General features: G+C 38.5%; 4 protein-coding genes across 4 annotated transcripts in view; 1 reads left to right on the top strand and 3 right to left on the bottom strand.

Annotated features, from left to right (window-relative positions):
* The window catches only part of LOC111324731 (alpha-L-fucosidase), a 78,084-nt gene extending 77,713 nt beyond the window's left edge, over nt 1–371 (bottom strand). Inside the window, exon 1 of the mRNA XM_022928358.2 lies at nt 1–371. Within this exon, the coding sequence (XP_022784093.2) occupies nt 1–299 (299 nt within the window). The 5' untranslated portion in view covers nt 300–371.
* Nucleotides 372–3,815: 3,444 nt separating this feature from the next.
* Nucleotides 3,816–8,046, top strand: LOC111324734 (retinoic acid receptor RXR-gamma-A). Its single transcript, XM_022928359.2, has 3 exons — nt 3,816–4,324; nt 5,606–6,166; nt 7,001–8,046. The coding sequence occupies exons 1-3, from the start codon at nt 4,075–4,077 to the stop codon at nt 7,252–7,254; spliced, it is 1,065 nt and encodes a 354-aa protein (XP_022784094.2). The 5' UTR covers nt 3,816–4,074; the 3' UTR covers nt 7,255–8,046.
* Nucleotides 8,047–8,337: 291 nt separating this feature from the next.
* On the bottom strand, nt 8,338–11,405 carry LOC148721434 (uncharacterized). Its single transcript, XM_088734983.1, has 2 exons — nt 8,973–11,405; nt 8,338–8,890 (listed from the first exon to the last, which is right to left on the bottom strand). The coding sequence occupies exon 1, from the start codon at nt 11,359–11,361 to the stop codon at nt 9,400–9,402; it is 1,962 nt and encodes a 653-aa protein (XP_088591109.1). The 5' UTR covers nt 11,362–11,405; the 3' UTR covers nt 8,338–8,890; nt 8,973–9,399.
* Nucleotides 11,406–12,611: 1,206 nt separating this feature from the next.
* Nucleotides 12,612–21,607, bottom strand: LOC111324810 (uncharacterized). The gene is made up of 12 exons (XM_022928459.2): nt 21,387–21,607; nt 19,975–20,778; nt 19,527–19,655; nt 18,388–18,438; nt 17,523–17,705; nt 16,477–16,569; nt 16,195–16,325; nt 15,639–15,908; nt 15,192–15,249; nt 14,531–14,656; nt 14,273–14,329; nt 12,612–13,850 (listed from the first exon to the last, which is right to left on the bottom strand). Exons 1-12 carry the CDS (start codon nt 21,570–21,572, stop codon nt 13,740–13,742), a joined length of 2,199 nt encoding a protein of 732 aa, XP_022784194.2. The 5' UTR covers nt 21,573–21,607; the 3' UTR covers nt 12,612–13,739.
* Between the last annotated feature and the right edge of the window lie 4,372 nt (nt 21,608–25,979).

Genomic DNA, 25,979 nt, shown 5'->3' on the forward strand with positions numbered 1-25,979 from the left:
GGCGCAAAATCAGCATAGGAGAAACCTGGGCGATAATTCTTTTTCATAAATTGAACATATTTTGGATCATTTTCTCCTTTCCAATGCCACCAAAACCATTCGGAGCCAAAACTCGGAACAGCGTACACCCCCCAGTGCATGAAAATTCCGAACTTAGCATCGTCGTACCAAGACGGAAGTGGCCGCGAATCAAGCGACTCCCACGTCGCCTGATATTTCGCTTGAACGCTAAGCAACTGTAAGCCCAGGAGGAAAATACTGATACTCGTTAACATTTTTCTGAAGGTAAGCGTCTGCATCCAGAGTCAAGATTTAAGTCAAGAGTGTGCAAGGTTGACCACACACGGCACGATAACGCGAGATTGAAACATCTGTTGTATAATAAGGCATGAACTATCGCTCAAACGCCATGCATGTTCCCAGTCCCTCAACTTTTTTTTTTTTTTTAAATTTTATTTCACACTATTAATGGAAGTTAATATTTATATGAAAAATAGGAGAGAGAGAAGAATAAAAGTAATATTTAGCCATAAAGATAAGTTTGAGAAGTGCACGGTGTCCAAAGTAGCAAAAGCTTTCTAGTTGGACACCACAATGGTCATATAAATAGATAGCAGCCTATAATAAAAGTAAATCAGCGGTAAAGTAAGTAAAAATGATTAGGTTTCGTTGAACAAAGTTGAAGTTTCCATTTTTCCTTAAGAGTAGATAAGTAACAAAGTAAAATGATCAGGTTTGGTTGAGCAAACGTTGATGTTTCCATTTTTTTTTAAAGCTATTGTAAGGCATATATTTAAGGTAAGTGAGTACGGTTTCCCATATCTTTGAAGCAGAGAATATAAATGATTTTCCCATTTTGGTGGATACTCTTGGTCTAAATTATTATTAATTATTAAATTATTATCTATTAAAATTATTAAAATTATTAATTATTAAATTATTATCTATTATCTATTAAATTATTGTCTAATTATTATTAGTAGCAAATCTTGTATTATAATTATGTTTTTCAGATGTCTCAGACCCACGACTAACTTTATATTGTAATTATAATAAGTCTAGTGGCATTTTATTGTGTGGAAATAAAACAGGAAGCTCCTTTTATGTCAGGGTTAAATAATGATCTCTTATGGTCATTATCACCGCGCCGCTCCAAAACCTTTTGTGCTTTACAGCTGTTACCTTGGTTACCCTCTCGCCTCGCGTCACATTTCTAAAGCTCGTTTACCAGTATTCGTGCAAACAGGGCAGGCATCGAGTTTCAAAGTTTCAATTTAACTTATTGACGCTGGCAATGTGGCATCACAGGTGGCGCAAGCTCTGTCACAGGCTCTTTCACAGTGAATATATAATTAAAGAGTTCGTAGAGTGGTTTGGTTAGACTTACTTTTGAGCTCCTTAAATGTAAAGTTGTGTTAAATCAGAACTCTGGTGAAATAATCAAAGAAATAAAGTCTTACCTTAATAGAGAGTAACGGGTCCTCAACGGGACCTCCCCATAGTCTTCTAACACCAACCCTTCACACCACAGGCAGCCCAAGCTCTCTTTGAGAACCACACAAGGAACACAATTTGCATATCGATTTATAAGGATTTGTATGGGATTTTCTACAAAATATCTATAGAGATAGTTGAAAGTGAAAACATTAAATAAAAATGGCTTATCTTATTCTATACGTGTGTTGCTTGCTCCTGGTGTCGTTATTTTACCGATTTCACTTGATTTAAGCGGTTTTTTTTAATCCTGGTTTTCTCTTCTTAAAGAGGTTCAGAACAGGTTGACCGCGCATTAAAGGCTCTCAGCTGCACAAGATGTTCCTTCCACGCATTAGAAGAATTCAGAACGGCCGTTAATTTGAAATTCTCACTAGATTGGTTGCTCGACAAACCATCTTTTGTGGCATTTTTTTCGGTGAGCTTAAAGGACAACTATTTGGCATTCGTGCTGCCAAGTCTTGATTCGAGGGAAAGTATTTAAGCGTTGTTTTCGATCGATTGTGGCCAGCATGTGTCAACAGAAGTTTCCGACCTTCCGGGTGTTACGAGAGCGAAGACCCTCGAAAACGAAGACCTAAGACCTAAGACCCGGTCTTCGTTTTCGTACTACGAAAACGAAGACCCTGTAAACAGAAAACCGTAGAAATTACAAGTTAAACGTTAAACAGTAACAACGCTCAGTAATATAATACATTACACTTCACGCGTGTCTTCCCATTATTATACTGCCCGTATTACGTTTACAATCGTACTTTTACGTCTACAATCGTACTTTTACGTCTACAATCGTACTTTCAAAGGATTTTCTGCTTTCAATAAAGGGTCTTCGTTTTCGTACTACGAAAACGAAGACTGCATTAGCCAAAAGAATTGATTACTTTTTAACGAGAATTTTCCAGCAGAGAAAGCTGAACGACCGTCAGAATCTATTTTAGCTACGAAATACAGTAGAAATTGTTTATTTATTGACAGAACCCAAGAGTAATTTTTCCTGTACAGAACGCCTTCTCTGTTATTGTCACGCAATGCTAACTATAAATGAAAGGCGGCTAGCGTTCGAATTCTGCCTGCTGTTCCAGAATAATCATATGTGTTGTTAGTTTACCCGAGGAAACCCTCGAGAATATCAACACCAAATTGGCTCGCATAGCGAAACAGAACACTGACAAGACGGGCCGTATAATAACAAGGATAATAATGACAAGAAACGCGTGAAGTGTAATGTATTATATTACTAAGCGTTGTTGCTGTTTAATGTGTGTTTAAGTGGTAATTTCTACGGTTTACTGTTTAAAGGGTCTTCGTTTTCGTAGCACGAAAACGAAGACCGGGTCTTAGGTCTTAGGTCTTCGTTTTCGAGGGTCTTCGTTTTCGTAACACCCCCGACCTTCCCGTGTTGTGTGCACGGTGATTTAGGGCGTCAAGCTAAAACACATCAAAACGGCCTCAAGTCGCGAGGAGAGCAACACAGACTACTCTCTATGAAGGTAAGCCTTTATTTCTTTGATTATTTCACACAACTTTACATATATGGAGCTCAAAAGGGCAAGAGAACCATATAACCCCATACATTAATTATGCATTCAGACTAGAGACTTTGTTGTTAAAGTTTTGTCGTGAAAGACAAAGAAGTGGAATGCATAATTAATGTATGGGGTTAGATGGTACTCTTTCCGAGCTTGGGCCACCTGTGCTTACACCCCACAAGCAAAGTGTCGCTTTAAATAGTATACTTATCGTGTATGAATAAAGATTATTGATTGATTGATTGATTGATTGATTGATTGATTGATTGATTAGTGCAAGGACGAAGAAGAGCAATTTCTTAAAATGGATTGAATTTGATCTTTTTAGATCAATCAAGTCGAGTTCACTGTGGTTCAGTGGCCAGACAGTGAACGACCACAAATTGAACTAATTTGGTTCCTCCAAATATGAGAAAATCAAAGAAATTGTAAGCGATATCTATTCTACCTAAGAGTCCAAAGAGATTGTCAGCGTGAAAAATATAGTGATACCTCTTCCCCCCTCCCCTTAAATTCTTACCACATTAGTGAGTCATCATCCAGCAACATTTGAAACGCATCTGACCGCTTAAGCTTTGCTGCTATATACACCAGCTCCAGTGAAAATCCGACAGTGACAACTCGCAGCTCCCTGCAGGCTAAACTGCCTAGAATTGCCACTAAAGAGGTCCAAAAGATGATCCGGAAAGTCATGTCGGCCGTCCGCTCTCCTCCAACGAATGAGGGAGCGTGACCTGAGGGATGGTAGACGTTTTGTGACAGAACATGACGTCATTTCCAGGAGCTTTTGCGTAATGTGTGACTTGAAAGGTACGTACTCGATTGGAAAGGGAATACTGTTCCAGCTCCCGTGTCAGATGTAGTGAGGATCGATGTTTTCAGAAGCCTATGGCAGCTGTCAAGAGTTGGAAACTATACGGTAATCCGAGATCTATCTCGGAGTTACACTCTTGCTTTAAGCCTTGACTTTTGGTTGAGCAAAAAATTATATGGCTTCCTTCGAGAAGTCCAGAAATAGCGTCAACGTTAGATGGTAAAACCGTGTTTCTGAATGGCTGATCAAAACGACGAAGAAAGCGAGAAGTGGTGTGCTGTATGCAGCGATAGTGCTTCTGGTTATCATTACGGTGCGAACACTTGCGAGGGCTGCAAGAGTTTCTTTAAGAGGACGGTACAGAGAGACCTTTTGGACAAATACGCGTGTGTTGCTGAAGAAAGCTGTCCCGTAGACAAGCAGTCTCGGGCCAAATGTCAGTTCTGTCGACTTCAAAAATGTTTTACAGTGGGGATGGTCGCCGAAGGTATTAATTTCTCTCAAGATAGAAATCTTAATTCAAAATCTAAAGATATTTAGAGATAAAGTATTGCTATGACCATTTCGCCGGAGTAATCTTTCGATCAAGGAATGTTCGACTTGGCAAATCTTAACATGAACTCAGCGTTAAATTGTGATTCGTGCGCGTTAAACTGCAGTGAAAAGTAGCACAAATTAATAATGTGATTTTCATTTAATTCGAAAGGCGGCTGATCTCTGAAAAACGACCTTTAGACTGTGTTGAGACAAAACAATAATAAGTTTGTTTATAGGATGTTGAAACGACTCGCATCATTATCATGTGACCTGCATCTACTAATACAGGTAACATTAACAGGACACTCAACCATTGGGACCCTTAGATTATTATCTTAAAAGTGGGACCACTCATAAAGAGAACAGCCTTCTTATCACTTTGTATATTTTATCTGATTAATTATATCTGATATTTTCATCCTTTAACTTCAAAACTTAATTTAACTCACTGGGTTTGAGTGGCTGCTAGTTAATAAGCAAGTGTTAAGTTATAGGTAGGATTGGTGACAGAGATATATTTTACTGTTTTATTGTCTCATACATAACAAGCAATTCCTCACTTCCAGTAAAAGAATTAAGTTCCAATTAACACATTTTGGAAAAAAAGTTGGTGTAAAATTAATCAAAAAACAAGTAAAAAAGTGAGTCTCAAGTTGTTTCTTTTAAGAAATCTCTACAGGATCTCTTTAGCCATCTTCAGGTATGTTTGCTTCCCTGAAAATTGTCCTGGCCCTCTCATTACTTTGCTTTAAAGCTTTTCCTTTCACAAGCAATGGAGTAGGAGTCATAACCAGAGTCTAAGGACACTATCAACATGGTGAAAATCAGTGTTGTGAGTGGATTCACAAGTTTTCCATTTCCTCCCAATCCCACGAGTGACTTCCACATTTATGAGTGAATGAAAACTAGATTGTTCAAATGGCATGCAGAAGCAGAACCAACCAATCACAGTGCAAGTTGTAAGGTCATCCAATGGCTTAACCAATCCAAAAATTCAGCTTTCAAAGACCACAAATGATTAAATCCCTAATTAATGCCACGAGAATGCTGCCTCCAATTCTGTTGGTATCTTCTTCATCAGTTTATATCCCTCTGCACTTCTAATAACAATTTGGACCCTGACATTTAAGAAAACCAGTCTAAAGTGTAAAAGTGTTGGTCATGCATACGATGCAAGTGACAATTATTGCAAAATTTGCTCTTCTTTTATTGAATTGTTTATCTTTTTTAGGAGTGAGAAAAGAAAAAAAGCGTGGTGGACGATCATTCTATCCGCTAAAGAAACAGAAATGTGATGAAACAACTGAGAATAATATAAATCAAGACACAAATATCATATATTGCTCTGAACTCATTGAAAAACTTATGGAAAGCAGTCCTTGCATTATTCCTCCTGGAGAGTCAGTTGTAAATCCAAAGGAGGCAGATGGCACAGAAAGCAGAGAAGGAATGCTCACCAGACTTTCCACTGCAATCACAAAAGAACTATACTTGATTGTTGAATGGGCCAAACTGGTACCAGGTTTTGAAAACCTCTGCCGCAAGGATCAGATTGCTTTGCTGACAGCTGGAGGAATGGAACTGATTGTATTTCGAGTCATTTACAGGTCTATTCCTTACAGAGATTATGTGTATATGAACTCGACCACTCTTCTTGAAAGAGAGGATTGCTACAGTGTGTTGAACAAAGAAATTGTTGACATGATTCTTGATGTGGTGGAAAGACTTAGGCCCCTTGCCATGGATCAAGTTGAATTTGCTTGTTTAAAGACTATTCTCTTAGCTAACCCAGGTAGGTATTTTCAGTGCACAACTTCTTAACTTCATATTATCAACCTCTGTCATTCTGTCAAGTAGATAACTGTCGACTGTCTGTTCTCATCATTGTTGTTGTTTGCCTACTGGACTATATTCTTGCATAGTTACAGGCATCTCTCTATCAATAAAACTCCCTTTGTATTTGCATGTCTGAGTCTTCCCACATGCCTCTAGGGTCTTGCATGTTTAGACAAATACAATACTCTTGCCCCTCACAGTAAGCTGACTTCCTGACCTACAGTCTGAATCAATTTGTGTGATTTGCAACTTCTATACATACTACTGACAGAAATAATTTGCAATTTTAAATTGACTTCTTGTCTTGAGCAGAATGCCACTTAGTCTTACAATCACTCCCTAACATCTCTTGAAATGACTTCCACCACAGATTCCAACTTTTCTGACTGGTTAACATGTGGTGGAATTTGACAAGTATTAAACTATAACCACTTAACTTGTTAACTCTGATGAGTGACCAAGACATAATTTCTCCTTACAATATCAAACATACAAGTGAGAATCAAGGGGAATATCAATTAGGGTATTATTAGTTGATCCAATATCAAATTCTCTGCACTAACAGTATAAGAATTCCATGGCAGACAGTAAGGAGAATTCCCAGTGAGTGAGAGTCAAAGGTTGCTGGGTTAAAGGTGGAATTGGTTTGGTGAATGTTATTATTATATATTATAACATAACATAAATTCAAATTTAGTGTTCATGATTAAAGATATGATCCTCATATCCATCTTTTCATCTTTAAAGACTTTAAGCATTACTACCAGTAATTTTTGATAATGTTTTACAGAAACAGCAGGACTTTCTGACAAGATTGCAGTTGAAGCACTTCAAGGGTCATTTCTTGCAGCTCTCAAAGATCACATGGAGTTAAATTACCCTGATCGTTCAGGACGCTTTGCTAAGCTTCTTCTCCGATTACCAGCTCTTCGTGATGTTTGCACCAAAGGCTATCAGTATTTCTTACTGGTACGGGCCAAGCTGGAGGGAGAAATTCCAATGTCAACATTACTACAAGAAATGTTTGAATCGGCAAGGTTTTAAAGAATATACCTCTAACCTTCCTCAGCACATAATCACATAGTTCAAAGACATTAACAAGGAAGTTTCTTCAGATGAAATATGGCTTCTTTTAGGAGTAGTTCAAGAGAAAATACCTCCAAAAGTTAAAAGGAGTCTTTAGTAGTCATACATTGAAATACAGACATCTTCATCCCGTGGAATTGTACGGGTATGTTGTGGCTTAAACTTTTTTTCTTGTTTCCAAAATGTTGGAAACCAGTTTGTCTTCTTAAATTTTTTTTGTCTTGTATTCATTGTCAAACAGAATATTTGGAGTATAGGTGGGAAACATTGGTTTAAAATTTTTCAGCAAAAGTGAGAAATGTATAGGGCAAATTGTGTTTTTGACAAAAAACTTTTGAGAAAGTCAAGGCTGAAAACTTGTGAGCAATGTTATTAAGTCAGATTATCATAATGATTCTCTCATTCTCAATCAGATTCTCCTACAGGCCTGTAATTTTCAGATTATATAAAGTTTACCAATTCTGAGGGGGACATTTCAGTTTATTTTGTAAATTTGTGTATTTCCAAGTTTGTGCAGACCTCTCACATGCATATGTGTATTTTCCTGATAAGATCAGGTTATATCTGTCTTTATATCCACTTTATAACCTACTACAAGCAGGTTAGGAGAAGAAAGATATTGTCATTACTGGGAAAAAAGAATGTTTAATATGGATGTAAAAATTTGAATTAATAGGCCCTAATGAATTCAATCAAGAGAACTTTGTAGATTACACAAATATCAAATAAATTGTATTATTTGTTTCAGAATCGAATGAAAGGTAGTGAATAAAGGTGCCGTCATGGGCTGCTAAGGGTTTTATGGGGTGAAAAATCCATGCGTTATCCTTAATGTGTAGCATTGTATGACCGTTGTATTACCAGTGAGATTCGTTTTGTAGTCGGAGAGACTCGTTGTAATTTCGGGAAAAAAGACCTTTCTAACTTAACAGTTAATGAGAAACTGTAACCCAGAGGTAGGTTCAGAAGAGAGAAATACTGCAGAACTATTGTCGTACAACTCTCACTGGGGTAAGGATCTAAATCACTGAAAACAAGGACTAAAAATTATCGAATTTATTCACATTAAACTAAAAATTATATTCCTGTAAACCCATTATTTTTCTCAGCATTCATTGAAAAAGTTTGCACCCCGCATGCTACATTTGTGTAACAACAACTCTCCATCATCAGAGGAGCACCCCTCTGTGGAAGAACACACAAGCTCTCCATCATAAGAACAGCTTTAACCTATGAAAGCAAGGTTTCACAATGAGAATCTCGATTAAAACTTTAAAAAAAATAAATAAAATTGGATAATGAATTTACATAAAACAAAGAAGTCATTGTGGTGGTGTCCTACACGTCTACTATGGTCTCGAAGTCCTCCAGTTCAACCCCATCACAAATGTACGTAGATTGCAGTTTTCGAAGAGGGCTGGGTAGAATGTTTGGGAAGTCTCGACAGCCTGCACCACGTTGTTGGTTCTTCAACTGAAGCTTCACGGCCCGAGGAAGCGCAATTAACACGGACGCTTTTTCTTGGCCTCACTGATCGCGTTGTCTTGCTTTGGAAAACATGTTTTCTCTTCTTCACGAATCAGTTCTGGAATATCTATAATAGGGACGACTCAGTTTGCAAAGTGGAAAGACTAAAATAGAACAGGAGTTTACGCTATACGTAACATCCCCCTTACCTTCAGACGATGAATCCGACAGAGAGCTCTTTTCAGGCTTTGACCAAACTAATCCAAGACAGTATCCTTATCCGCCTCTGCCTGGCGGCCTCTCAGTGGGGAGTGGATCCCAGTGCGCTGTGGATCCCAGTGCGCTGTGGATCCCAGTGCGCTGTGGATCCCAGTGTGCTGGGTAGCGTGGAAGCTTTGCCGTCATTAGTCGCTCTAAGATACATTTCACCTCGTCAGGTTCAGGTTCACCAAAGCCTTCAAAGTCCTCCCCCACTTCTTTCTTCTTCTTTCTCTGGTATTTTTCGAGGAAGTTTTGAACAATGTCGGGCTTCTTGTGTCGCTTGATTGAAGGCAAAGATGGTCCAGCCCCAGGTCATTTCGGTCCAGCCCCAGGTCATTTCGGTCCAGCCCCAGGTCATTTCGGTCCAGCCTCAGGTCATTTCGGCTTGATGTCAGGAATAGGAAGAGATTCACAAGAAGACTCACCTTGAAAACAGTCTGTGCTCGTGAGCGCAAGGAACTGCTCAGCGAATGTTGATGGCTTCCTGTCTACCCAGATGCGCCCTGTGTAAGACGTTGAGTAGAGTGTGGCGCTGCTTGGTTCCTCAGTGAAAATCTCAGGCTCCAGTTTAAATCTTACCCTCTTCTTGACTTTAAATTTCTCTTCTTCTATGTTCATTTTACTGTGTTGCCTCCCTGAGCTCTTTTGACAAGATTTAGACTTAGCTACTTTCCTCGAAACCGCTGGTTGTTCGGTAAGCCCACTTCTCGTGGCCAGTGTAATAAGTAGTTTCTTCCTATTCGCACGTCGTTCATTGTGTTTTGTTACTGATTCAGCATTGCTGCTTTTACTCACTGCCTTGTGCTTTCTTTTAGAGGCGTAGCCGGCACTGTCACTAACCTCCAATGAAGTTTGTAACGAGTCTTTACCTCGGCAACATGAGGCTTTAGGTATTGAATCTGTGGCGTTTGCCTTCTCTCCAATTACGTGCGATGTTGACTTAGATTCCTTTAACGCGTCGTGCTCGTATGCACTTGAAATCTTATCAACGCTTGCAGCAGGTTGGTAGTTAGCGTGTTCTTTGTTTCTACGATTGTCGTTTTCGATGTCAATACGCTTTCCATTCTCAACTGTCGAACCTGGTTCATTGATAACATTTGCCGCGGTGACCGCGAACTTAGGCACACTCTCCTTTCTCTCTAACACCAACAGAGTCGAACAGTCATGAGCCGAAGGCCCATTATTGTTTAAAGATGTCCTGGATCTTTCCTTGCTAATCTTCAATTTGGGATTGGGAGAGATATAATGCTCAGTATATTTCCCGTCATCTGCCACTTCTTTCTTTGATTGCAATGAATCATCTTCCTGGGCGTCGTTCTTTGAGTCATGGTGTGGAGCCGGTGCAACAGAGTTACTTTTTTTTTTCAACCACCTCCCAAGAGCAATGCGCGGCCGTTGTTTACTTTTCGTGATAGAATTAATCCCGCTCTCATCTCCATCAACCCTGGACTTCTTTTTCAGTTTTGCACTGTCCTCTAGAAAGTCACGATCCCCGCTGATGATCTCGGAAGCACCAACATTAACAACTTGATTTTTTCTCTTTTTTTTCTTCTTCTTTGTCTTCTTTGGAAGGTTCGATCCACATTTCTCGTCGATTTTCGCAAACCCCGGGCCCTCTATTATTTGACTACAGTTAGCGGTGTCACTAGCTAGATGCATTGGTAAGCTTCTCATGGGAACATATAAGGAAGGTTGCTGGACTTGGATTAGTGGCTTCCCTACAGTCGAGAAGATGTCTGGGAGATAACTCCTTCCACGAGCACAGCCATCCTCCTCTGTTGCCGTATTTTTTCCCTCAAGTTTACCAGGTGGTCCTTCTTGGGCGGCACTAAAGCTGGGCAAGGTGTCTTGCGTGTTCAAGACATACTCATGTAGCTCTCCAAGACCTGCAACTAAAGTTTTCCCTTGTGAATCGTTTACGATGCCATCCTTAACAATCTTGCTTGCCAGGGGAATACTTAATGAATCTGGCATTTCAACTGGCGGCAGTAAAGCCTGACATTTCCAAGAATCGATCTTCGAGTCGGCGAATTTCGTTTGTTGTACATTTCCTACATTGTCCGGGTACAGGAATTTCAACTCCTCAACGTCGCCAGACTGGAATTCCTCATTTTTATTTATTATATCATCGCTGTTTTTGTTATCCTCCAAGAAAGACTCTTCACCGGCCCCATTGGTGGATTTTTCTGATCCAGTACATTGCGAGTTTTTCTTGATCACTCCGGGTCTGGATCCAGATTCATCCTGTGAAAAAATAGCTTTGTTCCCTTCCTCTTTTTCTCTCGAAGGAGGGTCATTTCCACCTTCCGCTCTTCCACTACGTGTCCCGGTATCCATTGTGAACAAATTTCAACCAAAAATTGAACTCGCGAATTTTTCCTAGTCAGCTCACGAAGATGAGTTTTCGCTTTATGACGTCATTAATTACAGGTGACGCCAAATAAACCGAGCATAAGCAACTTCTTAAAGAGCGAGCATGCAAGGTAATGCTTTCGGCTGAACTAAAATTATCGAATGAAAATTTTAAAATAACACCAAAACGGATTACACGTTTACAAAGTTTTCTCGCCATTAGTGGGAACACAATTTCTAGATCGCACTCGCGCACAGCATGCTAGTATCTTTATGTTTCGTAGCGCTCGCAAAAAGTGACTATTAGATCAGAGCTTTTCCATCCTGGAAAGTTGATATGAAACTCCAAACCTTGTCATCCACTTTTTTCCATACGTAAACAAAACTTAGCCCTCGAAGGCCCCTATTTAGTAGCTGGAGACCATAACCGAAAATCGTTTCTTCGCAACATTCTTATCTCTTTTTCCGATTTCGAAGGCTGAATCGCATTATTTTCGGTTCGCCACTGTGATTTCTCGCAAAAAAATGTTTTTTACACTTTTTACACGGGGGGGCAGGGAGATGGCGTAGTGGTGAGAGCACTCGCCTCCCACCAGTGTGGCCTGGGTTCGATTCCCGCACCCGACGCCAGAAGTTTGAGTTTGTGTTTAATTTAATAATAAGTTCTTATATAGCGCATTAAAATTGAACTCTATGCGCTTTACAATTACAATTGACAAAATTTCAGTAAAAATCCTATACATGCAATTTTCGCTACTCTATCTAAACCGGTTCTCCTCCGGTTCTCCCCCATCACCAAAAACTAACATACAGCTGGCTATAAGCTGTGCTCTAAGATCACACATGGACCGTAACATACAGCTGGCTATAAGCTGTGCTCTAAGATCACACATGGACCGTAACATACAGCTGGCTATAAGCTGTGCTCTAAGATCACACATGGACCGTAACATACAGCTGGCTATAAGCTGTGCTCTAAGATCACACATGGACCGTATAGCGGCTGCCACAGGCGCCACTAGAAGCTTTCGGTTCGACCTTGTTGTGCTGCGTCGTTGCAGTACTTTGCGACGGCAATAAGCAGTGAAAATTATTATTAATGAAAATTATACCTATTCCTCCATCGGCACTAGAATTTTTTACTACTAATTTTCGTCGCCCCAACACTTGAAAGTTTGCGTTTTCCACGCAGTTCTTCGCAATACAAAACAAGCAGCCACAACTAGCCCTTGGAATTAAGTAGTTCAAAATAAAGTACTTTATTCTTGTCAAGTAACTAAATTAACAAAATATCTCTTCCACATCTACATCATATTTTCAGATATTCATCCTATGTGCACATTTATAGATTAATCATTCAACAGAAAATAATCCACGTGAGATGCTATAAAACAGAAGAGAGTTTTATGAATTCCGACCCGAAGGCGAGAGAATCTTACGCATTCTCTCTCCCACTGCCCTGGGAGGCTCCTATATTTAGCCCTTGGAGGCTCCTATATTTAGCCCTGGGAGGCTCCTATATTTAGCCCTGGGAGGCTCCTATATTTAGCCTTGGGAGGCTCCTATATTTAGCCCTGGGAGGCTCCTATATTTAGTAGAGGCCAGAACCGGAATCGCTACTTTACAACATTCTAATTTCTTTTTGGGATTTCATGCAACATACGTACCCTATGGATTATTACGACGGTGAATCAACAGAAAGTACGGTCTTGTGATCTTATAACATAACTTTTAATTTTTGTTTTTGAAAAGTCAGGTGTGATCTGCGTATCAGCTATTTCATAAACGTAACTATGTTGCATCAGGACTAAAAAGCCTTCTTTTGCACACGGACCTGAATAGCAATGTTGTTCGTGAAATCAGAGTTAATAGAGGGAAATGGTGAACATGCTTTAGCCTCTGTTGTCAAGAAGTGGAAAAAATCGCAGCAAACCAAACTGAGCACTAAAAGAGTACATCTGAATGCTTTATCAGTGAACACTAAAGACAATTATCGATGGCTAAAATTGGTATTACCTTTTGAGGTCTGTCCTCTACGGAATAAATGAAGCACATTATTCTAGGCAAAACAAATGTCTTTCTGCGGCATCTGAGCTCGAGGAAAATAAGTATAAAAGGGGTAAAATTCGATGAGAAAATCAATTAGCTTTAACGTAGTCACACATCTTTAGGTATCGCTGTAGAATTGTTCGTACTGGCTGTTACAGAAGAAACAAACGTTCCCCTAGTCAGGCTAACAGTCAGGTAGATTTTAAAAGAAACTACAATACCTCGTAATCTTACGAATACGAAACTAATCCAAAGGAAACTTCCCACTCAGACCCCTCAAAACAGTGGCGTCGACTGCCCGGGAAAGAGGGCTATTATTTCAAGGATAGGTCGCCATAGTCAGTTGAGAAAAGAAGATACACCCGTCGAGAAAGTTCAGGTCCAATTCTTCGGCTACTGGCCAGTACCCCGGCGCCACGACGGACCTGGAAAGGAAAACATCAAGATAAGTCTAACATGGCAGATGTGTGAACTGAGTGTGGAAAGCATGTGATTATTGTAATTGGGGATGGGAGCACTTTAGACAGAACACAAACATTGTTTGAAAAAATAAAGTCATCAAGAAACCTATAGTGTTTATTCCTATTGGATAGATACCTTAGTTATTACATAATCTGGATTCTAACCACACCTTAACCGCAGTCACGTGATTATCCATATATTTATCATTGCATGTTGAGTTCATCAGTATTCTAATAAAGCAGTTGTGTAGAGCACTTGGTCTGTGCACACGTTACTCTATAGTAGTGTGCATCGAACCCTAATACAAAACAAAACCCTTGGGAAATTTCAATTTTACAAACAGTAAACTGACGAACGAAACATTTTCTATTTTCTGAGAGCTTACCAAGATGTCCTGGAGCAGTTTAGAAGCTTCCTCCCTACTGCTACATCCTCGATAGGCCTTAAAAATATAGCGTTATGTTAATTATTAAGATTCACTACTTCTTTCGTGAAAGAATATTATAAGAATAACAAATATAAATTGTCGGGTAAGTTCACAAGATCTAAGAACAGTTAGAGTGTGAAAAGACTTAATGTAATTGAGATGACAGCATCTGCAAAGAAAATTATTTAGAGAGGAAAAAACATCATGATGCAGTACCTTAAGGAGACTCTGTGGAGAAGGATAAACGTTTGTTATGGCGGCCGCCATCTCAGCTGATACATTTCTCAACTGTTGAAAGTGTTTCTGCCAGACTTTCTTCAAACCTTCACCGTCTTTTGACACCTGCAAAAAGGAAAAATAACCACCTGCAGAAAGGAACAATAACCATGCTAGCAACCTCTTAGCAAACAGCAACATTTGAGGGACAGTGGAGAAATAAAAATAGTTGAGATTCATGGAAAATAACGAAAACGAGAAACTGTTGACAGGGGGCAATGGTAGGAATGGTCTGGTGACATCTTTTCTGCCTATCATGGCTCAATTTTAGTTCACCCTTCAAAGGATGTAAATGTATCGCTGCTGCCCCCCCCCCCACCCCCCTCTTCTGCTACCATTTAACCCCACACCATTTTTTGAGATTCTCCTGGGTAAAGAACCAAACATAATAATCCTGCCAGGGCTAAAACTAATATGGAGCACGGTGCACTAACCATGGGGCCAGCCCATCCTCCTCAATACGGAGCACAGAGGCCTCATATGTACTTGCCCCACCCTTGACTCCCTCTGACAACCCCAACTGCATAAGTACCAAATCATGACACGAGTGCTGGGACAAAGAGGAGAGCATTTGTTGATGATGTTGGGCTTCACAGTGTACCTTCACAGATCGTTTCTGTCCTTCCACACAGAATGAAAATACTTCTGGTTGTTTCCTCCTATTGATGCAGAATGTAATTCATTAATTCTTTGACTAATAACAAAACTTTACAAGTGAATGGTCTGAGCAGCAGTTGTTGAACTTAATAATCAGAGATGAGGAGCTTTCAAGTACACATACCTACTGGTAACATTAATTCTAAAAGAGTAACCAAAACGAGATTGCCCAGGCAATAGCAAGAGAGCCACATGCTCAACTGGTTTAAGGCACTTTGACCTTTGTACCTATGGTCTAGCAAAGGGTTAACTTAGTCACCATCATAAAAGACTAAGACAACCATGCATGATTAAACTTCAATTTTAAAATCAAGTTTCTGTTATTATGTATTTATTCAACTTATTAAGGTGTGGCAATAGACACAATGAATAGATATTTGAGTGATCTTACTTGAATGGTGCTTCAGCAACAGCTTTAGTTAACATGGCCAACAGATCAGCAAACTCCTCTTCAGTTTCACACATGCGTACTCGGCAGTCAGGCTGTTTAATCTGTAAGTCCACAAGCGCTTCTTCTACATCAACCCTTGACACCGTAACACTGGGTACAGATTCCTTATTTGTTTTCTTTCGTCGTTTACCACTGGAATTATCACTATCTGAGGAGCTTTGTCCACGAACAGCATTTCGAAACTGGCGGTTTTGAGAGAGTTTCACATCTCTTTAGAGAAATCAAAGAAAAAAGTGTGACAATTCACTTTGCATTTTGTAAAATCTTCCTCTGTGCAGTGCATAACTAAAAAAATCCAAGAAAGGTGTTCTGTACTATTTGCACTCAAGGTAGCATGAGCACCTACTGGAAGTGCACTTTATAAAAAGCAATATTTTTATCATTCTTATTGTGACAGTTATTATCATCATGTTGGTGATGTTGATGATGATGTTGATGTTGATAATGATGATGATGATGTCAATTATCATTATAATTATTAACTTTCAAGACATACCTGAAATACTTTTCAAGACCCATGACAACAAAAGTGATGATTTTTCCAGGGTAAATTGTCAGAGCTCTTTCAAAGAATTCAGTCAGAGTTTCTTCATCAGAGATAATAGATACTGCTGGATTTTGAATCTCCTAAATGAAAACAATGGGAATACAAAAGGTAGTACTGCAATCATGTTATGTTCAAGCCCCATGACACAAACAGTAAAAAATTGTCAATCTATAATCATAAATAGGAAGCAAATATACAGATACTATTTCCTGCTTCCCTATTTGATCTCACCTCACGAAATCGTACAACCATTTCCACAAACTTGACTACTGACAGACGAAGAACTGCATGGTTTTCATCAGTGACAGTTGTTCTGGTGGAGATCTACCAAGAAAGATGAAACAACACACACAAAACAGTGTTTCTATGAATGCTGAATCAATTCACTTTAATTCCCTTTTCATGGTTTGATATTTTATTTTCTAAAGATCCTGTCTCTTAACCACACTGTGCAAACTAGGATCTTATTGATGAAAAAAATGGAACAAATAAAATCAGTCAAAATACAAGAGACACAGAACTTAAACTGATCCCAAATTCCTTTTATCTGTTTTTCTCTTTTCATTTTCCGAGGAGAAGTACCACTATACAGGGCTCGAAATTTAAAAAAATTCCAAGTCGCCTTTTGGCAACTATCAGAGAAAAAATGGTCCCCAAGTGCAAAAAATGCAGTCACAAGATAGTACAAGAACAGAAATCAGATTAGAGCCTTACTCAATTGGCGTTGTTGTTCGGCTTCTGGTGGATTGTGGTTGCGATTGTGGGGTAGACCGAAATACTCAATCTTGAATGACTTAAAACATGAAAACACAAAAGAAGAAACTCCAAAAGACTTTTGCATGACAATCTTACCTTGAGTAGTAAGCGAAAAAAGTAATAAGAACATTTCAGGGCTACTTTAGCTAGGAAAATATGTCAGAGGCTTTTCAACAAAATATTGCACTCGCGATCACCTGCATGAAGAAGCCACTGTAATATGTCGTCTCAGAAGACACAATTTGAAAGCCATTTCAAGTTTTAGCTTAAAGGTAAACAGACTTTGCTTTGGCAGAAAAGCAGAAACACAGAAACGAAACTTAAGAAATTTTTCTCATCTACAATCTTTTATTTATCAGAGGAATTAGTTCGAGCTTAGTCGCCACTTTGGCGACTAAACTCGAACTTTTAGTCGCCAAGTTAAAAGTTTTAGTCACATTGGCGACTGTATTGGTTGCAATTTCGAGACCTGCTATAGAAATAAACCATCCTCTTGTTATATTGTTTACATGTGTGTGTACCTGAAGTGTCTCTTCTTGTACGTCATGTTGCAGACAAGTTCTCTGCCAGGTGATACTGCTGGGAAATTGCTGTGATTGTATCTTATGAGCTGCTCCCAGTGATTCCAATCTTTGAAGAAGAAGATTTTCCCCTGCTAGCTGACAACAGTTCACTATTTCATGATCCATGCAGACCACTATTTGCTGTTTGAAAGAATTTTTTAGCACTTAATGAGAAAAAGTTGACATTTGCCAACATCAATTAACATAATTCTGTACTGTAAGAGGATGAAAAGAAACAACATACAAAATAATGCAATATTTGAACTTTAAAAGAACATGTGCAATAATACAAAGCCATACATTTTGGGATTCAAGAATATGTAAATATTATGGCTACTCTATTGAGAATTTGGACTTACTTTTTCAAGTTTGATTCTTTCAGTTTTTCCATATGCTATTGAAGTCTGGGGGTGTGCTTTTTATAGTAAATATTTAAGTAGAATTGATAAGCTCTTTGCCAGGTGTTATAAGCTGGGTTACTGCTTAAAACAGCACAGTATCTTGGATATCCATCGTAATAAAGATAAGAAATTATGGCAAAGGATCTTTTCCACCAACACTGCGTTGAGCAATCTCTTACTTCCCCAGAGAACACAGCAGTTGAGAACTAGGTCGCATAATTATATTTTACCTTAGGTTCAGACAAACCGTTTTAAATCAGTTTTTATTAAAAGATGTCTTTTCAATAGTAATTAATACCTTTTCCTTTTCCTTAGTCATTCTACTCATGTTAATTGTTGCACGTCTGTTTGCACAGTAATTCTTAATAAAGACCTTTATTATTATTATTATTTATTAAAACACTTTTCTTGCCACATAGTACCTTGATACAGCCATCCAATCGATTGTTTGATTTCTGATTCATTCTCACAGCCTAAACAAGAAAGAAAGCACAAAATATTAAATCTGCCATCTAAATTATATGTAAATCCCGAAAAAAAATTTAATACTAAGAAATTTTTTTTTACATGCTTCCCACTAATTTTTTCTTGTTAGTAACAAAACAGGATTTTTAAAGGCTTCCCCAAGAACCATTTACACTTAAACATCAATATCTATATGTTTAAAAATGGAAAAAGTGTAGTCAGGAGATGTCATGAGTTTTATAGAAATTGGTTGCCTCTGACTGTTGTTATTTTTTAAACAGACGTTTCAGCTAATGCTTAAGCCTTCATCAGTGATATGAAAAACGAAGATCATTATCATACGCTATTTAAAGTTAAAAAAACGTGACACGAAGCTTGCTCGCGTAACTTCCAGAAGCCTATAAAGACCTCGTGCGAGCTCAAATACATAGTTACGCACGCAAGCTTTGCGTCACGTTTTTTAACTTTAAATAGCGTATGACAATGATCTTCGTTTTTCATATCACTGATGAAGGCTTAAGCATTAGCTGAAATGTCTGTTTAAAAAATAACAACAGTCAGAGGCAACCAATTTCTATAAAAATCAATATCTATATTCTCCTACTATTTTCTGTACATAGACAGGTAAAAACAAACGATATAAAATCCCGACGTTTCAGCGACTTCATGACGCCATTGTCAAGGGTACAAATGAAAATTCTTGAACAAACCCTTGTTCAAGAACTCGCATTTGTTAATTTTATTTTCATTTGTACCCTTGACAATGGCGTCATGAAGTCGCTGAAACGTCGGGATTTTATATCGTTTGTTTTTACCTGTCTATGTATTACTAAATCTTTGTTAATATTTTCTGTACATTTCTTAAGGTACTGACAAGGAGAAGTTTTTGAACATTCAGGTTCTCCTTATGTTGGCGATCATTGTTATTATCCTCCTAACCAAATTGTTTGATTCAGTTAAGATATTGTAAGGAGAAGTAGGATCAGAGGTAACGAAAAAAGTTCACAGGAGAGATAGCACAGCCCCCAAACAAAAAGTACCAGTGTATAAAATTAAAGGGAAGGAGTTTGGAGATCCTAAAATTTCAATAACACACCATTTTCAGCAGTCTGTCCTTGTCCTTCTGAATTTTCAACTGTTCCCTAGCTTGTTTTCTGGCCTGTTGTTCTTTTTCTTTTGCTTGTTTCTTTGTTCTTTTTTCAAGTTCTTTTGCTTGTTTCTTTAGCTACAAAAGTGAGTAGTGATACAAAGAATTCTAAATAAATTAACTGTAAAAAGCACATATTGCAAAATAATTGAAAGAATACCTTATGATAAGTCTATGCAAGAGATGCTTTTTCAGGATTTTAAAAAATTGAAGATGTTGACATGGACAGATTGAAGCTTATAAACATCATCTGCCAACTCAGTGTCGACACTCCTCCTGACTATTCCTCAGTGCTGTATCAAATGACATTATCCTTGCAAAGTGGACTGAGCCTTATCAGTATCAATAAAAAATAAAGTCTCTCAATATGCAAGTATCTATTTAAAGTGATACTTACATGAGCTTCATTTCTCTGTTTTGCAATTTCCTGTGGTAACCTTCTCCTTCTTTTAACAGGGATTTGAGAATCATCCTGAGAGTCAAAGTTGCTTCCTTGAAACTGAGAGTCATGTCTTTCATAATTATCTGTGTATGAGTTTGAATGTGATGGAGAAGATAGGGTGCCTCTACTACATGAATGTAAAGATGGAAGAACACATGGAAGATCATCACTATCAGAGCTGTCATGATCACATGGAGAGGAATCTACAAATTTTTCTCCCTGTCTCTCCACAGCTTTCCTGTTCTTCTTTAGTGGCATTTGATTCCCTGAGTTTTTAGCTAGTGTTTTAGCAGCAGATGAAAGTAAAGTGTTTCTAACATCCTGAATATCCTCTTGCTCATCATCATCCAAGAAGGAAAGATCAATTATTGAACTTGCATGTTTGACCTTCCCTACCCCTACCTCACCCTTTTCTTCAGCGTGGTAAGAAGAAACATGTCCTACGCTGACAGCTGACTCCATAGTTTGTGACTGCTTTCCAGGGCTTTTTCTAGATTCCTTGTCATTCATTCTGCTTCTTAAGGCACTGAACAAGCTTTTTCTCTCTTCATTTGCTACAATAATGTCATCATCAGTACTATCTGCATCAGTGTAAACATCAGTGTCACTGGAATCATCTTTAATTTCTAAAACTTTTTCTCTGTTAACAGATACCTCTGATTTATCAAAAGTCCTTGAATTAACCAGATTCCTTTGGGTCTGATCCTTGGCTTTGTTTTCAACATCAACATCAACATCAATATTGACTATGGCAGGAAACTGAAAAACAAATAAGTTGATATTTGATGAACTGCAGTCAATTTCCACGGAGACTTGTAAACAGCTGTACGTGCAAATTGACGTAGTGTATTTGATAAATGTTTTTCTGTCAAATTCGAAGCATATTATATCGGCTATGACTTCAGTTACTCGCACTAAACGTAAAGGAAATGACAATGAAAGATTTGTAAACAAAGTAAACACAGTAAACAGAGCATAAAAATCTGTGAACGTAGGCACAGGTACAGTCAATGATCAGCAGTTAAGGATGAAGAAAACTCATTATCATTCAAACTTTAAAAAGGCTCTTACTAATGGAGTGAATAAAAACTATTTTCATGTCACAGACGATAGCTCAAACTTTTGAGATCAGTTTCCCATAATTTGGGTTGTTTTGTTGGCGAATTATGCGACTATCGCGGTCTATGAACTGGAAAATATTACGCCACTAACTTAGTCTGTACATACTGTACAACTTTATCATAGTTATACTGACGAAGATAGTGACGTAAAATCTTCCAGTTTATTGACTGAGATATTCACATATTATTTTGTTATTATATACATGTATATTCCCAGCAGTTTTGATTGTTTCATCCGGTACTAACCTGACCATCCAGTATCCTGTTAATAGTTTTCATTGGACCTCTAGTGATTTCCAAATCTTTAGCTATATCTATTGGATCAACATCTGGGCAGACTGACAGTACATTTTCGATCATAGTATGTGCTACAGGCTTTATACTACTAATACTACAGGAAAGATATTCCAGATTGTCTGCTTCATTAGCCATTTTTTCCCATTTTTGTGGATGGCGCGCTCTTCATTTGAAGAACCGCTGTATGCATAAGCTGTGGGCGTCGATGGGGGGAGGGGTGCTTATAATTTCCCGTACTACTTTAGACGCCCATTACTTTACTACTTACTTTACCTGCTTGGTGTACAGCCCATTACTTGCCTGATGTACTTTATTATCATACTTTACTTATTTGCTTAGTATACTTTACTTCCTTGATGGGGGGTCCCCTGTACCTTTTTTGTGATTGGACGACTTTTTTCTCGTGAATCATAATTTGATTTTTTCTTTATTCGTGAATCGTATTTAGAGACGATAACAAAACAACAACAACAATTTATTTCACGTCGGTAACGATAAGATCTTTTAATGTCCACATGAACTAACTTTTTTTAATCAAACGTGAAATAAGAGCTGAATTAAAGGTGATTAGAGAAACATTTTGTTTTGCGGGTTTTTATGGTTTTGAAAATGTATGTATTGTTCTCGAACGATTGTGCACAGGTTTTGACCAGGATTTTGACAGAACATGGACTTCATATGGATCGACAAAAGTTATAAAACAGACCACAAATGGTACTTGAACAAATAAGAAAAGATATTACGTCATCTTTTGTTACTGAAGATTGGTAAGACTAGTAAAAGTAAAGATGTTAATTCGTGGAGTTGCGTTTTTAATTATAATGTGGAACGTGACTGTCGCAAACTTTGCGTGAAGGTGAAAAGATTTTGGACATTATGCGTGATGCGCGAAAAGGCCTAATATTTTTACGTGACTGAGTTTTATAAAGAGGTATCCGGGACTCTTTTGGTGTATCAATTACTTGCTTGATGTACTTTACTTGCTTGGCATATTTTACTTGCTTGGCATACTTTACTTGCTTAGCGTACTTTACTAAGTGAATAAATTACTTGTTTGATATATTTTATTTACTTTACTTCATATATTTTCCCTGCTTGATGCGGTGATTATTTGCTTTATGTACTTTACTTCCTTAGTGTCCTTAACTTGCTCGGCATACTTAACTTACTCGGCGTAATCTACTTGCTTGGCATACTTAACTTACTCGGCCTACTTTACTTGCTCGGCATACTTAACTTACTCGGCGTACTTTACTTGCTCGGCCTACTTAACTTACTCGGCGTACTTTACTTGATTGGCATACTTAACTTGACTTATTCGGCGTACTTTACTTGCTTGGCGTACTTAACTTACTCGGCGTACTTTACTTGCTTGGCATACTCAACTTACTCGGCGTACTTTACTTGCTCGGCATACCTTTCTTGCTTGATGTACTTTACTTGCCTGGCATATTTTACTTGCTTGATGTACTTTACTTGTTTATTTTATTTATTTATTTAATCGCTTTCACCATACTTACAATACTAAAAGGACTAAAATATACATATGAACAAGACACAGAGGAGAACGGAGGACAAAGGTGCGGGACACACAACAGAGCGAGGCTCCAAATTAAGTGTGCCCTTACGAGAAATATACAAATACTAACTATGTAAACAATAGACAGTGGAAAAAGTATATAAAAAAGTATATAAAATAATAAAAGCAAAAACGAAAACGATAGGAATAAATCCCTTATGCGGCCGATAGAAAGTCCTAATAGCAGCAGTTACCAACTAATAGAAGATCACGTGACCTGCTGCATTTGCAGCAGATCGACTTCCAGGTGTTGAAGTTAGTGACGTCATAGTTTGTACGAAAAGCAGCGGAATAGCGTTGGAGTACGTGAGATTTAAACTGATTGAGAGAACTAATAATATGAGTGGATACAGGTAAGGTATTCCATAGTTTAGCGACACGATTAAAGTAACTCAATTGAAAAAGCTTTGTACGGCACTTAGGAATTAGTACGTCTTGATCAGAGCTATGACGACTAAGACGGGTGCCTTTGGGCCTGACATAATCAGCTAGGGGTAAGGTGTAGTGGCCAGCGCGACACTTGAAATAGATAATTAAGTCTTTCACTTCGTGCCAGTATGTTAACGGTAGCAGGTTGAGGCGAGAAAGGCGCTCATGATAAGAAATATCCTCTTGCCAATGCGTGTTTAAGATGAATTTTGTTGCCCTGCGTTGAAGACTTTGTATTTTTTTTTTATGCCACCGATCGAACTGGGAGCCCATATCTCGCTAGCATAGCCAATATGTGATCTTACAAACGTGAGATATAGTAATTTCCTATGATCTGTAGTGAATGACGAAAGACAGTTGCGTCGCAAGAATGCAAGCATCCTATTGGCCTTAGCTAATATAGTGTTGGTGTGAGTGTCCCATGTGAGGTCGGAAGAGATAGACACTCCGAGGTCTTTTACTTGAGTGACGTGATTAAGTGAGATGTTGTTCAACTTATAATCGTAGCGAAGTGGGAAGCGCTTACGTGTGACGGTTAGTACCTCACATTTAGAGGTGTTAAACTTTAGGTGCCAATTATCACTCCAGCCCTGCAGACTGTCCAGGTCTTTTTGGAGTGACTCACAGTCCTGTAGACTATCAATGACACTGGAACACTTTGAGTCGTCGGCGAAGAGTGCGATATGATTCTGTATCACCGGCGGGAGGTCGTTCACATAAACTAAGAACAGCAGAGGACCAAGGATACTGCCTTGAGGGACTCCTGATGGAACTGGGGAACGTCTAGAGGTGAAACCGTGGACCAAGCACTGCTGACCACGTCCATCTAGATAACTCTCAAACCACTGCAGAAGTTTCCCACTGACACCGTATTGGGAGAGTTTTAGAAGCAACCCTTGGTGGGAAACACTGTCGAAAGCCTTCGCGAGATCCAGGTACACTATGTCCGACTGCAGGCCCTTATCAAGAGACTGGCTAATCTCGTGATAGAACGTTAGAAGCTGGGTGACTGTAGATCGACCCTGAAGGAAACCGTGCTGAGCATTGTCAAACAAAGGACAAAGAAAATCATTACTTGCTTGATGTACTAATTAATTGCTTGGCATGTGCTTAAAAGTACTTGCTTGGCGTACTTTACTTAACTTGCTCGATATACTTTCTTTGCTTAGTGTACTTTACTTCCTTCATGTATCATTTACTTGCTTGTTGTACTCTACTTCCTTGATGCGTACTTTACTTACTTGGCGTACTTTACTTGCTCAATGTAATTAATAATTTCTTGACGTACTTTGCTTGCTCAATGTTCTTATTAATCTCTTGGTGTACTTTACTAGCTGAATGTACTTATTAATTTCTTGAAGTACTTTACTTGCTCAATTTACGTATCAATTACTTGTCGTGCTTTACTCGCTTGGCGTAGTTTTATTGCTTGGTTTACTTTACTTGCTTAATGTACTTATTACTTTCTTGATGTACGTTACATCCTTGGTGTGCTTAACTTGCTTGATGTACTTAATTGGCTCGACGTACTCTACTTGCTTGGTGTACTTCATTTGCTCGGTGTACTTTACTTTAGGTGTTCCAAGCACTGAGTTAAGTACACTAAGGAAATAGAGTAAGTCGAGCAAATAATTGGTACATCAAGCAAGTAAAGTATACGAAGCAAGTAAAGCAAACAAAGTATATTAAGCAATTACAGTTAAGTAGGCCAAGCAAGTAATTAAAGTATGCCTAGCAAGTAAAGTACACCAAGCGAGTAGAGAAGTAACGTAATGGCCGTAACGAGGAGTTTGTATAGCTCGGGACATTAAAAGTTGTCTTACACCATCTGCTCCAAAAGTGCTGTTCTTTCGTTTCAAGCGTTTGGCAGATTCTGGGAAAATTCGGGAGAAACGAATCATAAAAGTTCATATGAGATATATTCTGTATCCAGTTTTAAGTACAGATGTCTTAGTTTTCAGGAATTTGTTTTATCCTAAGTCATTAGAAGTCCCAGATGCCTTTGCTTGAGAGTGAAGACTGATTGCTTTTCATCTAACGCAAGCACTTCCGTAATAGCAAATGGTCGTATGCTCAGGGGTTCCCACTTTTTCTTTATCGAGAACCGGTTGATTAAAAGAAAAATTATGAAATGCGTTTTTTAAAGATTCCGGAGCTCAAATAAATCAAGTTGAGTTTTTTGGTGAGCAACATGGTCAAACATTTGTCCAGGGAACTTAAAGGAAAATAAGAACTCATGCCGGCATAACACTGAACACCTTTTTACTCACATTCAGTACCGCTCAGTGCTAGAATTTTTATCTCAACCCAAGTGAACGACTAAGTCAAGCTTGGTTTTGCGTTATCAAAAAAGCTCTGATTTCATAAATTATCAAGCTTCCGTTGGGAAGTATACATTTAATCCAGAGAAGAAAAGATTTATCACACATAGAGCTAACAAAATACCTCTTCCTTTAAAACTTCACTCGGTCGCGAAAAGTCGTCCGTTGCTCAATTAGAAGTAAACTGAAATCATTTTCGTCGCCGCTTCTCAG

Source organism: Stylophora pistillata, chromosome 10 (assembly GCF_964205215.1).
Source record: "Stylophora pistillata chromosome 10, jaStyPist1.2, whole genome shotgun sequence".
Taxonomy (NCBI): domain Eukaryota; kingdom Metazoa; phylum Cnidaria; class Anthozoa; order Scleractinia; family Pocilloporidae; genus Stylophora; species Stylophora pistillata.

Excerpts from the sequence above, each read along its gene's own strand:
- LOC148721434 (XM_088734983.1), bottom strand. The coding sequence starts at position 11,361 with ATGGATACCGGGACACGTAGTGGAAGAGCGGAAGGTGGAAATGACCCT.
- LOC111324734 (XM_022928359.2), top strand. The coding sequence starts at position 4,075 with ATGGCTGATCAAAACGACGAAGAAAGCGAGAAGTGGTGTGCTGTATGC. Across the intron at positions 4,325-5,605 it reads AGTGGGGATGGTCGCCGAAG|GAGTGAGAAAAGAAAAAAAG; the intron begins GTATTAATTTCT and ends TATCTTTTTTAG. Across the intron at positions 6,167-7,000 it reads TATTCTCTTAGCTAACCCAG|AAACAGCAGGACTTTCTGAC; the intron begins GTAGGTATTTTC and ends AATGTTTTACAG.
- LOC111324810 (XM_022928459.2), bottom strand. The coding sequence starts at position 21,572 with ATGGCTAATGAAGCAGACAATCTGGAATATCTTTCCTGTAGTATTAGT. Across the intron at positions 15,909-16,194 it reads GGTCTTGAAAAGTATTTCAG|AGATGTGAAACTCTCTCAAA; the intron begins GTATGTCTTGAA and ends ATTTCTCTAAAG. Across the intron at positions 15,250-15,638 it reads GTTGCTGAAGCACCATTCAA|GAGGAAACAACCAGAAGTAT; the intron begins GTAAGATCACTC and ends CTGCATCAATAG.